The sequence below is a fragment of the Rhineura floridana genome, chromosome 10 (genome assembly GCF_030035675.1).
Source record: "Rhineura floridana isolate rRhiFlo1 chromosome 10, rRhiFlo1.hap2, whole genome shotgun sequence".
Classification (NCBI taxonomy): domain Eukaryota; kingdom Metazoa; phylum Chordata; class Lepidosauria; order Squamata; family Rhineuridae; genus Rhineura; species Rhineura floridana.
The window spans coordinates 41,866,953-41,881,819 of NC_084489.1; the positions used below are offsets into that span (position 1 = coordinate 41,866,953).

Genomic DNA, 14,867 nt, shown 5'->3' on the forward strand with positions numbered 1-14,867 from the left:
GTACCCTTTTCCTAATCTATGTATTTGTATTACATTATCTCTCACTTCTGTAGAATGCTCTTTGGTCTTCATTTTCCTTCAGATCAACAGCCTGACCAATGATCCTTCAACAGTGGGGGTTTTATCCTGACAATGTGACAGCAACTTTAATGGTTCACATGTGTGTAAACTGGGAGCTTCCACAGTACAGGGACTGAATACTTATGCAAGCAACATGTTTCAGTTTTTTATGTTTCTTACAAACATTTCCCAACATAAAACCATTGTCACCTTACTATAACTGATTTCGAGTTTCAGTGTTTCAAAATAAAATATCACACAGAACAAAATTACAATGTACCATTTGTAATTCATAATATGAGAGCATTGGTCAGAGGTCTGATTACTTTTGTAAGGCACTGTATATTTGCAGTGGCTTGAGAAGAAGTGTGTGTGTTTGTTGCAAATATCAAATTAAATACTCATCTCATTATCATTGTAATTTGTTCCAGACATTACCTCTGCAAGTTTATGAATCTTGCAACCATCTTCTTGGAATGACATGAATCTCTTAGTAAGTCTATCTTCTTTGTCTTCCAAGTTCAGTAAAGCTTCCTTTCTATTGTCTTTTCTAGAAAAGAGGGGATGCTCCATCCAACACTTCATAATTTGCTGAATGGCCTTAATATTGTCCTTTGACCTTTGAAGTCTGTGCTCCAAGTCATGAACTGCAGCTTTCACAAACTCAATGTACTCCCAGCAGTTCTCTTCCTGCCATGTGAATGTTTCTTCTGCTTCCATTAGCTGATCATCAACAGTTCTCAGTTCATTTTTGATCAGAGGGTGCTCGACTTCCAAAATAGTCTGTTTAACCTTGTTATACCACTGGACGATGAGTTCAAGGTTTCCTATGTACTGTTTGTATAGAAAACAACAACAGAAGGTTGAAATAGCGCTGCTTCCCAAGGAACAGTCAGAAGTAAACTTTAAGGCTCCTGATCATTCCTTTGCAGCAGCGTCTTTGCCTGTCCTACACCTGACATCATATGTGATGCCAGGTGTGGGGCAAGTGGGTGTGGCTTCAGGAAAATGGCTTCACGGGCCAAATAAGGACCTCTGCTGGACCTAATTAGGCCCATGGGCCCGAGCTTCCCTACTGCTGACCTAACTGGTTATTAATGGAAGCATTATTCAAGCTGTTACATGGTTATACTCACTTTTTTTTTTACCATACCTGCCATTTCCTGAGGCCATTATTATTATTATTTGGACTTGGACCTGGGAAACCAGGGTTCAAATCCCCACTCAGCCATGAAGCTCACTGGGTGACTTTGGGCAAGTCACTGCCTCTCAGCCCAACCTACCTCACAGGGTTGTTGTAAGAATAAAATGGAGAGGGGAAAACCATGCACACCACTTTGAGCTCCTTGGAGGAAAGGTGGTATATAAATTTATAATAATAATAATAATAATAAGTAGTAGTAGCAGTAGTAGTAGTTCCCACACTTCCTCTCATGAAAGCCCAGGGTAGCTAACAATAAAAATACACTATTTAAACAAATTTAAAACCACAATACAAATTATCACACACAATACAACAACCAGTATCAAATTATACCACCCCTGTTATGTTCCAAAGGCTCACAGGAACAAGCAGGTCTTAAGCTGTCGTCTGAATACATATCTTATGGGAAACAGCCAGAACTCAACAGGGAGAGAGGGAATCTGTGTCTCTGGATGGCTCACAACAATTCCTAGTAACATTGTGCATGAGTAACAAAGAATTAAGCCTCAGAATACCAGTTGCTGGGAAGAGTGCTATTGCATTCCTGTCCTGCTTATGGACGCTGTAAGAACAGGTTGCTGGACCAGATGGGCATTTGGCCTGATGCTATAGGACTCTTCTTATGTGATCCTTCAGTCCTCCTATTGAACAGCAAAGCCTTGTGGGAAATTAATATTTTCTACACCCCAATAACTTATATATTTATAAAATTTATATTCTACCCCTCATCCCAAATGATCCTGGGTCAGATTACAACAATATAAAAAGATGTATAACAATAAAATACAACTAAAACATATCATTAACACATCCATCTGTCCTATTTTCCTCAAATATTCAAATGCCTGTTCAAAGGCTTGGAGAAAAAGAACTGACTTCATCTGGTGCTGGAAAATAGAGTAGGAGCCAGCTGGATTTCAGCAGGGGCAGAGTTCCCTAACTGGGATGCCATTGCCAAGAAGAATCTCTAGTGGATCATGGATCTCCTGACTTTGTTTAATGGTGGTACTACCAGAATGATGTTCCCAGCTGATACTAAAATCTAGGAAGAACATTATGAGGAGAGTCTTGAAGGAAAATCTGATCTAATTTCCAATATGATTCCATGTGCTGGAGTCTAGGCTTTTCCATTTGTTTTAGATTGTGAGGAAGAAAAGGAAAATGTTATCTATACCAAGGAGAATCACACCTCCTCAGACCAAAATGAGTGAACATACCTTAGCAAATGTTCCCCTTTTCTTATATAACTCTAATGCTGAACATGGAATATCAGATCGATCCAAAAGCAAGAGATATTTCACATCTCTTAAAACAGCCACCAGCTATAAGAAACCGAATACAATATTATTTTTCACAGGATAGTTGATACATTCCACTGCACATGGAATTCACTGACATGAGATGTGCTGATGGCCACCAAGTTAGATGGCTTTAAAAGGGGGTGAGACAAATGAATGGAGCATAAATCTATCAACAGCTAGTCATGATAGCTACATTACTTCAGTATCAGAGGAAGCATGCTTCTGAATACCAGCTGCTGGGGATCACAAGTGGGAGAGTGTTATTGCCCTCATGTCCTGCTTGTAGGCTCCCCTAGAGGCGTCTGGTTTGCCACTGTTGGAAATATAACATTGGACTGAATAGGCCTTATCCAACAGAGTTATTCTTTTGATCACACAATGGTCATTAATGACAGAAATATAAAACGGAATGGCTTGGAAAGACTGAAGTGGGAGTTTCTATACCCAAACAATCTGAAAAAAAAGACTATACAATCTAGATTACAGGACTTTCTAAGAACAGATGCAGCAAAGTACATCATGCCAGGCACTATGGATCAAGTTTACATTCCAATCCTACACATAGTATCCACCTGAATAATGCCTTGACAACTGCAACACTGAGACAATGTTATGGTGCTGCTGCTACATCCCATTTTAAAAGCTTACATGTTAATGCAGTACAACTAAGCATTTCATCAGTACTGGCTGTTTTAACAGGGAACACCATCTGCTGAACTGATATCTTGAGAGCAAAACAACAGGCTTTTACAGGTTTTTCTCCTTTTCCCCCTCAAGATGGCAGTCAGGACTTAAAGCTCCAGCATAGGATGTAGTATAAAAAGGATTCACCACTGCCTGCCTCTATGGAGGTGTGCTGAGAGCCACTCAAGTGCCGACACTACCAAAGCAGAAGAAGCAGCCACCATCAGTGGTGGAGGTGGCTAGTCAGCTATTGGGTTAATTAATGGCTATGGATTGGACACCAGCAGCTGCACATTGCACCTTCTTTTCCAGAGTCCTACCTATTTAAGCTAGAAACAGGGAGAAGAGAGGATTAGGCTGTATCAGTTGAACAAGAAGCAAGATTTTTTTAAAATGGTGTTTTTCTTTTGACAGGCAGAAGGGAAAGGAGTGTTTATTATTTAAATTTTTTTAATTTTGAATGCCTGAGATTCACAACTTGGCTGCCAGATCCTCGTTGGTCTTCAAATCAGCTTTACTATTCTCTGTCTAAAGCTAGGGGTCTGGTTTCAAGAATATATGCTATGCTCCTGGATGCCCAGTTTTCTTGCCTTGCGAGCCTCCAATCACTTTGGAAGCAGGACTTCAGCTGAGAAATTGACATGGCTTGTTGGTTAAAACTGTAGTCCTCAAAACCACTTTTCTCTGTGTCCACCAATATCAGGGAAATTTTGCTGAAGGTTATAGACAGGTGGTTTTACACCCTAGTCCAGCGTTTCCCAACTAGTGGGCCACCAGATGTTGTTGGACCACAACTCCCATCAGCCTCAGCCAGCATTGCCAATGGTCAGGAAAGATGGGAATTGTGGTCCAACAACATCTGGTGGCCCACTAGTTGGGAAATGCTGCCCTAGTCCAATTGGTGTGTATTCGGGGAGATCGTAATGGACTTTGCTGGTATAACTGCAGCTCTGTGGATACCTAGTGGCGCTTACGGTTGCTTTGCCCCAAGCCCATCAAATTTTGGTCCTTAGTAATATCTGAAATCAGTGCTATTACAGGCCAAGCAATATCTCTTGATCCCACTCTTTGTTTATTATCTTTGTTTTATGGTGATAATTTGGATCTCAGTTTAATACCATACCTGTTGGTGGCTGCTAGATTGGTAATATGCCAGGGATGAAAGGACACTTTGAATTTCACTTTGGAAAGTTGGTATACGAAGTCACTTTATATACCCTTGTCTGAAAAACTAATTCACCATCTTAAAGTTTTACAAGGAAAGGCTGAAGCAGAGAACTATGCTGCAGTTTGGTGGTATTTGATAACCTATGTTAATGACTGTCTCCTTCACACCCTGATCCCTGCTAAATGTGATTTTATTTGGCACTGTTTGTAAAAATCTTTTTACTTTTTCCTCTTCTTCTCTCCCTCTCCTTTATTTAATCCCCCTCCACGTCTCTATGTTCTTTTATCTTTCCCTTACAATCTTATTTTTCTGACATCTCTCACCCCCTGGAATCTCCTTTGAGTCACTCATTCCTCCCATTTTTTATTTACTCTGTTTTATGGACAGAGAACATTGACAATGTTGTTATTATTTTTATTTTTAAGTGTTTTTCTAGTTTACCTTATATGGTATGTTATCACTTTCATTATAATCTTTTTTAAAAAAATAATTTTGCCATGACACCTATTAATATAGCTAAGCACAAAGACGATATACAACAATAATTCCTGCAAACCAAATGTGAGAGGGAGGATTTTCCAGTTTTGCAACTATTCCATCTTCCATTTTAGTCCTTGTCCCAGAGCCTCAGGCCCTGTCATTCCTGTTGTAGGTCTATGCTTGTTGTGGGTCTATGCTCTCTAATATAAACAAACATGTCCCATACCACACACAAAAAAATGCTGATGATTTCCCCTTTGCTAAGGAGTGTCTTGAGGTAAATTAATTGAAGAGGAATTAACTGAGGATATTTAGGAGATTTAATGTTTGTAACTCAGACTCTAATTCTGTCTAATCCATTTTTTATTGTGGGCAAGTCACTTGCCTTTATATAGTCCAGACTTTCACACAGTGGCCAGCCAAACGACTGTGGGAAGCTTACCAATAGAGCATGAGTGACCCCACTGGCCATTTGTCCCAAGTATCTGGTATTCAGAGCTGAGGAAATATGGGGTAGGACTGACTTAGCTAAGTGGCAGAAAACTTAATACTACCCCACTTTTTGACTTTAATAATAACTGCAATTATCTATTCCTAGAATAAATTAACTACTGTTACATATATTGCTACTATAAAAGAAGCCTAAGATGGTTTTAAACATATGAACAATATAGTTCTCAGCGGCACACGAGGGTAGAGAGGCAAAGCAGCAGTGGCACCCTCCTTGTGGTGTTGCTGTCACCTGCAGGAACAGGGATGGACCAGACAGGGTGAGGCAGGATGCCACACCCCCAACTCAAAACTCTCTCAACTTTGCTGCTGCCTTGATTGCCCCATTCCCATCCTGGCAAGCAGTGGGAGAGCAGTGTTGCTGCTGCCCCCATCCACATGTGCTGCTGCAGCTAAGAGCCAGAATTCCCTAACTGAACTAAAAAAATAAATTAAGCTAAAAAATAAACTTAACATCCATGTACTTTTCTTAACATTTAAAATCCATTTTACAAAGGACTCAGGCTGCAATCCTATGCACATTTACCTCACTGAACTCAGTGGGGCTTACTTCTGAGTTGACATGTATAGGATTGCACACATCCTTACTGAGATTTTCCCATTGTTTATTGTGTTAAGATACATAATAGGTTAATTTATGTAGACAAGAAAAGTGGCTGCACTGTACCTTAGGGTCAAAATTCACACTAAGGAGATCATCTTTATCACTGCGTTTAATTAAGGGTTGATCTAAATTAAACTGACAAACACCATCCACCTTGGATTTCCATTTACAATAGATCTGATCTTCATTCTGGTCAAGCAAGGTCAACATCTCTATATATTTCTGATAGATTAAAGCACCATTTGCACTTTCTAAGATTCTAAAAAAGAAGAAATTATTTTATACTAGCAAGATGCCCACAAATGGAGGAAATGTGAATGGATGTGTGGCAATGTATGATCATTGTAGCTGAGTGTGTGAGTCTTGCACAACAAACCCCCTTTCCCAAAGTATCAGACTTTTGGTGATAAGGAATGACAGGAAAATGCATTGGAAAGTGTGGGATAACATTGTTCTGATGCAACATCATTTTGATACATCATCTAATCTCCTTGCAAACAAATTAGGATGAATTCCCAACAAACAGGTCATCTAGAAGCACCCAGTGCATGTAGGTATGCCAAGACATTTTGCTGACTGAGGCAAAGTAAAACATGCTCCCCGGTCCCACATACTGAAGCTGACCAGACTGGCAGTTGAATCTTACTTCAACATAGGCAGCAGGTCAGCATCCTCCAGCACACCTGAGGGTAGCAGGGCACATATTAGGCTCTGTGTCACACACAAAAGGGTGTGTCTTCCATCACTGCTTGTCCACTTCTTTGCCAGGTGCCTGCTTTCTGCCCACTCAAACAAATGCTGCAGTGCACCAATGTGCACCATGTAAACAAAACAACATATACATGTAATAGCTACTGGAGTGTGTGGCTAAGGATGGAAGCCTCTCTGCCTGCTTGCAAGGTCAGGGTCTCTCTCAATAGTTCTGTCTGCTTTGGGAAAAGGCAAGTAGCCAAAGCCAACAACAATTTTCTTGCAAACAGCAATATATTCTAGAAAACTACATAAAAAAAGGTCTGAGATTCACACACACCCTTTGCCTTTTTTGTTATAAAATGTACAAATAAGGGCTAAGGCTTCAAGCTTGTATATCCTTGGGAGCAAGCCCCATTAAACTCAACTGGGCTTACCACTGAATAATCATATGTAGGACTGTGCTGCAAATTTCTGTGATCATCATATCCATTTTCTAGGAAACAATTTGATATGGGAGCAGGAAACTCCCAATCAAGCTGCAGTCTTACTATTTTTCCATGAACAATTCCCAGATCCAGAAATATACTTACGGATAGGAAACAAATGATAATTTTGACCAGAATGACTGTATACGGGCTTTAATTTCTTGGGACCATTTAAGGTTTCCTGAAGTAAATGGCATGTTTTTATTTATGATTTCATTCCCTTCTTCCACCTGTAGTAGTTAAAAAAATAGTTAAGTTCTTCTGAATGAAGAGATCATGAAAGAACTGCAGAAGGAACATTTTGTTCTTAGGGTTTCATGTACCTGCTTGACATGCTCATCATACAAATGTTTGCAATTATCCAGCTCTTCATCAAACATATGCAGTAAAATTTTGTAATTTGGGCTAAAAATGTCAGCAATAATAGGTTTCTCCAAGAAATATCCCAAAATTGCTAAAAGCTGTATAAAGAAAAGACAGCATCAGATCTTCTAATTACATTAATCCGCTTTTATCTCTTCCAACCTGGAGACAGTGATACCAAACCAAAACAGCCCATGTCAAATCAGAACGTTTTTTTCAATGAAGAAAGAGCTACAACAATAATCTAAAATATAATATTCTACAGGGCTAAAAAAAATTACAGCAAAATCTACATATCACAAAAATAAAGTGCAAAAGTGACAGCAACAAAGCCTGATTATGCCTTAAGGGACCCTATTTGGCCAGTGACAATAGTGGGTCAGAAAAAAATGAGTATATACACATATTATGGGCAATGTGAGTCATCTACATTATGCCAGACAAGATTAATTTGTACAGATTCAGAATTGATGTTCTTGGAGAATTTGGGTTACTTTGGCACTAATTCTGTTTTCAGACTAACCAGCCACAGAGTAGGGATCTGTCAATTTCAGTTTCTCTCAGCTCTCACTTTTCCAATCTTAAATTCAGTTCTCCACATTTCCACATAAATTTGAGAATTCTTTTTTTAAAAAGACCTCATGAAAATTCAGCAGCATTTTAGTTATTTCTCCTAACATACACATCTTTGTAGGAATTTTGCCCAATACACACATTTATGCAAGCAATTTCCCCTAATATAAAGCATTTTTATGTACACTTTACCCTGGTATATGCATTTTTGTACAAATTACTTGGTGGAGAACTGCACTGCAAAATTTGGAGAAGTGAGAATTTTGAAGGATGATTGCATTTCAGTTTGCATATTGCTTCAGGAGGTGTGAATTAGGGAGATTCGCCTTTAAATGAGAACTGAACATAATTTCCCCCCATCCCTATATAAGTGGCAGGAGTGAAACTATACACAATGGGCTGGTTTAGATGTAACATTCCTTGCTTAAGCTAGGAATCCTTGCCGCCCTGGGCTCCTGCTGGGAGGAAGGGCAGGATATAAATTAAATAATAAATAAATAATTTAATAAAATAGATGCAAGCAATGGACTATCAAGCTCCCACTTTTCTCCTCCCCTCCTCCAGTGCACTGACTTTGATACTTTGATTTTGGTCCCAATATGTCCAGAACTGGTAATTGTAGTTTAATGACAGTTTACTAATCAGGATCTTAAACCACAGTTTGTTAATGGATTAAGAACCTGGTTAGCAAACCAACATTAAAACCATAGTTCTCCATTATGAACATAATGGAAAAATGTGGTTTAAAGGGACCAGGATCGGAGCACCAAGTTGACACACACGAGGTTCTTGGCATAATAAACCATCAAGGAATCTTATACCCCAACTGGCCCAATGTGAATATGAACTATTTGGTGTGTAGCTGCTGTTAAACAACTATAAAATCAATACATTTTCCAGCCATTTTCCCTGAAGATTTACAAATAAAATGTTACAAAATAATTCTTACAAGTGGAAGTATATTTCAGTGGCAAAGGGAAACAGAAAAAGTATAGCTTTCATATGCTGCACTGAAATACAGACCATTCCACAGCAAATTTCTAGCTTAAAGCTAACATTAAAAATGCTGTTTGCAAATACAATTGTTATAGGATTGTGGGGCTGGGTTTGGATGATATCTGTGAGACCCTTTTCTAGTTTATAATTGTGCTCCTGTAAGAGATACAACCTGCAAAGGAAGACACCTTCACCACTGATCAGACTAGTCTCCTTTGTTAATCTAATAGAGTGGCCGGGTGAGATAATGGATCTGTCAAGTGCCCATTAACAGGTGAATAGATTTTGGGCAGAGAGATCCTGTTGTTATTGGAACTCGTTTCAGGAGAGAGGCCTTTTCCCCTACCCCCATCCAACAACTAAAGAAAGGCTTGAGTTTTTAGTCTAACCTGGAGAAGCTGGGAACAGGACAGACTTGCAGGGAGGCCTGCTCCCTGCATGATGGCATCAGGACATTTCCTATAAGCCTGATGGAAAAGAAAGATCTGCTACTTTGGACTGGTAATGCTTTGAATTTCTCCATCTTAAACTCAGGTTGGAATGTGTGTAAATAAACACCATATTTCCTAAAACACCATAGTCTCCGCTGACCTTCTTTCCAAGGAAACTAAACCCTGGGTAACAGCAAGAACCCCTGGAAGTCTTGCACTGCACGGAGATTGGGGTGGCTTGCAATACTGGTGTGAGAGTGGGATTAAGTTTCCTGGAAGAAGAATTAGGAGTAAAGTGTGCCTGAGTCAAAATGGAGGGTGAAATAGTCGCACTCCTGGAGCAGATGAAACTGTAGTACCAGGAAAACCAGCAGCAAAGGCAGTGAGACTGCCAGGAACACCAGTGGCCAAGTATGAGGTCTGGGTAAGCAGTTTGGATGCAGAACTGTGACTGGGAGCTCTAAGAAAGAAGAGGAAGCCTAAACTGAGAGTAACTAATTGAAAACTTGCTGTAAAAGAATGGACTGTTTTTGTAATTATTTTGTGCAGAAATGCAAATGTACTATGACTATGCTTTTCATGATGTATACTTCAGTGTCTTATTAACCTGTATCTGTTAGTTCTTTATAGGAAAAGCTGTTATTCTGTTTGTTTGCAGGTCTGGGCTAGGGAAAGAGGTTGTGTTATAGGATTGTGGGGGAGGGTTTGGATGATATTTGTGCGACCCTTTCTAGTTTATAATTGTGCTCCTGTAAGAGATACAACCTGCAAAGGAAAACACCTTCACCACTGATCAGACTAGTCACTCTTGTTAATCTAATAGAGTTGCCAGGTGAGATAATAGATCTGTCAAGTGCCCATTAACAGGTGCATAGATTTTGGGCAGAGAGATCCTGTTGTTATTGGAACTCAGGACAGAAGCCCTTTCCCCCACCCCCATTCAAGAGCTGAAGAGAGGCTTGAGTTTTTAGTCTATCCTGGAGAAGCTGGGAACAGGAGAGACTTGCAGAGAGGCCTGCTCCCTGCATGATGGCTTCAGGATGCCTCCTATAAGCCTGATGGAAAGGCAAGATCTATTGAACTGCTAATGCTTTCAATCCCTCCATCTTCAGCTCAGGTTGGAATGTGTGTAAATAAAAACCATATTTCCTAAAACACCACTGTCTCTACTGATCTTCTTTCTAAGAAAACCAGACCCTGGGTAAGCACAGGAACCCCTGGAAGTCTCGCACTGCTTGTGCATTGGGATGGAACACAACACTATTCTTCTTACAATCATAAACTAAATAGGCTAAACATAGTGCATGCTTACTTTTAAATTCTCATATATAAAATTGATACCAGAAAAGGTTACTTTCCTTTTGAAGAGTACAAAGTGGCTGGCAGTACATGAAAATCAAATTATGCAAGATGCCAAGCATCTAACAGGGGCTAGTAAATTATCTAAATTCTCTCTTAGCTCATGCAGGTTGAATCTATTATTATTGATGTATTGCTAAAGGCCTCGATGTGAAGAGCACTGTGAATTCTTAAAATTGGGTTCCTCTAACAGCTGTCTACTGCACCCCTGCAATGGTAAACCTCTGTGCAGCCAAGGACAATTTAAAAGCAGTTTCTACCATCTCATGAGGAGCAAAAAAGTAAAAAAAAAAATCCCACTGTGCATGTGCAAGATATTGGATTCACCTAAAGTAACTCTTTCGATCTCAGCCAAAATTAAGCATGTATAGTGATATATTCATAAATAAGCTTTATTAAAACTCAAAAATGCATGTAAAGATCTCATCGCCCTCTAGGACACACACCTTAACATGGTGAGGGGGTTTGAAAGTGCTGAAGAAGCTGAGAGCAATGCCGTCAGGAGTCTAGACCAAGAGGCTAGACTCCTAGCAGGGGCACCCAAGGCGGAATAGTCAAAGCTGAGACACCAGACTAAGATGCATCCAAACTCAGAGAAAGGCAATGGCAAACCACCTCTGAATATCTCTTACCATGAAAACCCTATGAACAGAGTATCCAAAATGCAACACGAGATAGTGCTGGAAGATGAGATCTGACTAGGGTGATGCATGCCTTGGTTACATCCCGCTTAGACTACTGTAACGCGCTCTACGTGGGGCTGCCTTTTGTCAGGCCCAGGATGGGACTCAGGAATCAGACTGGTGGTTGAAAGCAATTCAGTTTTTATTAAGGTAATATCCAAACAGAGACTGCGCCTTCTCATGAAGCAACACAGAGTTACAGATCCTGCGACGTAGAGAGTTGACAGAGCAAGGGACTGCTATCCCGCCTGTCTCTTAAGAAGGGGGCAAATGGGCGCTAAGTCTTTCACTCCGCCTCAACGTGCCCTCAGTCACCACCTTTCTTCCCCCCCTCCTTTCTTGTCTTTTCAACTGTCTTCGAGTACGCGGCGACGGGGGAAGCATGGGCCCCTCCCCTTCTGAAGTCTCCGACTCCGGTATGGGGGAAAGAGGGGGGTCAGGTTTTAAACTGTCTTGCGGTTTCTCTTTGCTTGTCTCTGACTTAGGAGGCCCTCCCTCTTCCCCCACCTGTTCTGAACTTCGGAGAAGAGGAGGCGTGAGAACTTCAAGGGAAGGCTCTGAGACTGTGAAGCTTTCAAGGTCTCCGTTGCTAGGCAACTCTATCTCTGGAATTTCCTCTTCTTCTTCTCCTTCACACCACTCTGGCGAAATGGCCCCCTCCCTTTCCTCCTCTTCTTCTGAATCCTCAGGACCCCAACCCTGCACCCTGACACCTTTGAAGACTGTTCAGAAACTTAAATTGGTACAAAGAGCTGCAGCCAGAGTGCTAACCGGGGCTGGTTACAGGGACATACAACTCCCCTGTTACAACAGCTCCACTGGCTGCCAATTTGTTTCCGGTCACAATTCAAAGTGCTGGTTTTAACCTACAAAGCCCTATACGGTTCAGGTCCAGGCTATTTGACAGATCGTATCTCCCTACATGAACCTGTCCGGGATTTGAGATCTTCAGGTGAGGCCCTTCTTGTGCTCCCCACACCTTCGCAAGTACATATGACGCGGACACGAGATAGGGCCTTTTCGGTGGCCGCCCCTATGCTATGGAACTCCCTTCTGAGTGAGGTGAGATTAGCTCCCTCCTTGCCGTCTTTCCAGCAACAAGTAAAGACTGTTTTATTTCAACGGCCATTTGGGATAGAGAACGACCAAGATTAAATGTCATAGGATTGGTGTCTACAGGATATGATTTTATTATTTTAAATTGTCTGCTGTTTTTAACGTATGTTTTATGGTTTTTAATTTTTCTCATAGTTTAATTCTATTTTAATTGTATATTTCTGTATGTTTTAATGGTGTTGTTTTTAGTTGTAAGCCGCTCTGAGTCCTATTGGAAAAAGGGCGGGGTAGAAATAAAGTTTATTATTATAAGGTGAGACCCCCAGGTCAGAAGGCACTCACCGAGCTACTAGGGAAGAACAAAGGACAAGGACAAGTAGCGCTGTGACTAATGACGCAGCTGGGTCAAAGCCAAAAGGAAGCCCAGAGAATGATGTGCACAGATGCAAAAGGAGAGTACAAAGTTGTACAACGCACACAATAGGAACACTGAATGTGAGAAGCATGAACCAGAGAAAGTTAGAAATCGTCAAGCAAGAAATGGAACATATCAACATTACAATACTTGGCATGAGTGAATTAAAATGGACGGGAACTACAAATTATTTTATGCAGGAAATGAGAAATTAAGAAGAAACGGGGCTGCTTTAATAGTGAGAAGTGATGTAGCAAAAGCAATTAGGAGCTATAACGCAAGGTCTCAGCAAGTGATATCAAGGAGATTAAACGGGAAACCTATTAATATAACCATCATCCAACACTCCAATGGCAAATGCAGAAGAATATGAGAGATTTTACACAGAAGTACAGGAATACATTGATCACACACCAAAACAAGATGTGCTGATAATCACGGGGGACTAGAATGCAAAAGTAGGGAACAAAGAAGAACTAGGAATTGTGGGGAAATGGGGCATAGGAGATAGAAATGAAGCAGGAGAAAGACTTATCGAATTCTGTGAAGCCAATAATTTGTTTTTTGCAAACACGTTTTTTGAGCAACCAAAAAGACAACTGTACACATGGACATCACCAAATGGTCAATACAGGACTCAAATCGATTATATAATTGGTAGCAGAAGATGGAGAAGTTCCATACTTTCTGCAAAAACAACACCAGGAGCAGACTGCGGTACAGACAACTTAGTTGACAGAGAACCAGAAGAACTATGGAGTGAAGTCAGAGAAATTAGCAAGGAAGAATGCAAAAAGACAAAACCTCTAGTTAAAAAGAAAGACCTCAACGGATGCCTGAAGAAACTCTTAAAATGGTTAAACAGAGAAGGAAAGCAAAAGCAAAAGCAAAAGCAGACAGAAACATGGTTAGATCCCTAAATGCAATAATACAGCGACTACTACACAGGGACAAAGAGAACAATTACAACCGTTGTTGTATAGAAAGAGAAGAGGACAACAAAAAGGGTAGAACAAGAGCCCTATTCCAAATTATTAGAAAAATTAAAGGGAAGTTTAAACCAAGAGTAGGGATGTTGAATAGTCAACAGGGAAACACGCTGACTGACCAAGATCAAATAAAAGGAAGATGAAAACAATACACTGCAGAACTCTATAAAAGAGATGTCAAGGTGGAGGGAAGCCTTCTGAAGTTTGCGGATGATACGAAACTGGGAGGGATAGCTAATAATAATAATAACAATAACATTTTATTTGTTAGTCGCCTATCTGTCCGAGTTAACGGACACTCTAGGCGACGTACAACAATGCAAAATACATAAATCAATATACAAATCAACACAAGCGAACACAATGAAAGACAGGAATAAAATCCAAAGGGACCTGGATAGACTAGAAAATTGGGCTGAAATTAATAAAATGACATTCAATAAAGACAAATGCAGGATTCTGCATTTAGCCCACCAAAACAAAATGCACGGGTACAGGATGGGAAATACCTGGCTTAGCAGTAGTGCGTGTGAGAAGGACCTTGGAATTGTAGTGGATCGCAAGTTGAACATGACCCAGCAGTGTGATGCTGCGGCAAAAAAGGCAAACGCGGTTTTGGGATGCATAAACAGAGCTATAGTTTCCAGGTCGAGGGAAGTAATAGTCCCACTATATTCTGCATTAGTCAGGCCTCATCTGGAATACTGCATTCAGTTCTGGGCGCCTCATTTTAAGAAAGATATAGACAAGTTAGAGCGGGTTCAGAAGAGGGTGACAAGGATGATAGCCAGTATGGAGAACAAGTCTTATGAG

At 40.5% G+C, this 14,867-nt stretch overlaps 1 protein-coding gene across 1 annotated transcript in view; it reads right to left on the reverse strand.

Moving 5' to 3' along the window:
• The window catches only part of DNAH11 (dynein axonemal heavy chain 11), a 321,971-nt gene that overhangs the window by 273,948 nt on the left and 33,156 nt on the right, over positions 1-14,867 (reverse strand). Inside the window, exons 11-15 of the mRNA XM_061586942.1 lie at positions 7,513-7,650; positions 7,295-7,419; positions 6,075-6,270; positions 2,482-2,586; positions 499-894 (exon numbers count right to left, since the gene is read on the reverse strand). Of these exons, the coding sequence (XP_061442926.1) occupies positions 499-894; positions 2,482-2,586; positions 6,075-6,270; positions 7,295-7,419; positions 7,513-7,650 (960 nt within the window). The remainder of the gene's footprint in view (positions 1-498; positions 895-2,481; positions 2,587-6,074; positions 6,271-7,294; positions 7,420-7,512; positions 7,651-14,867) is intronic.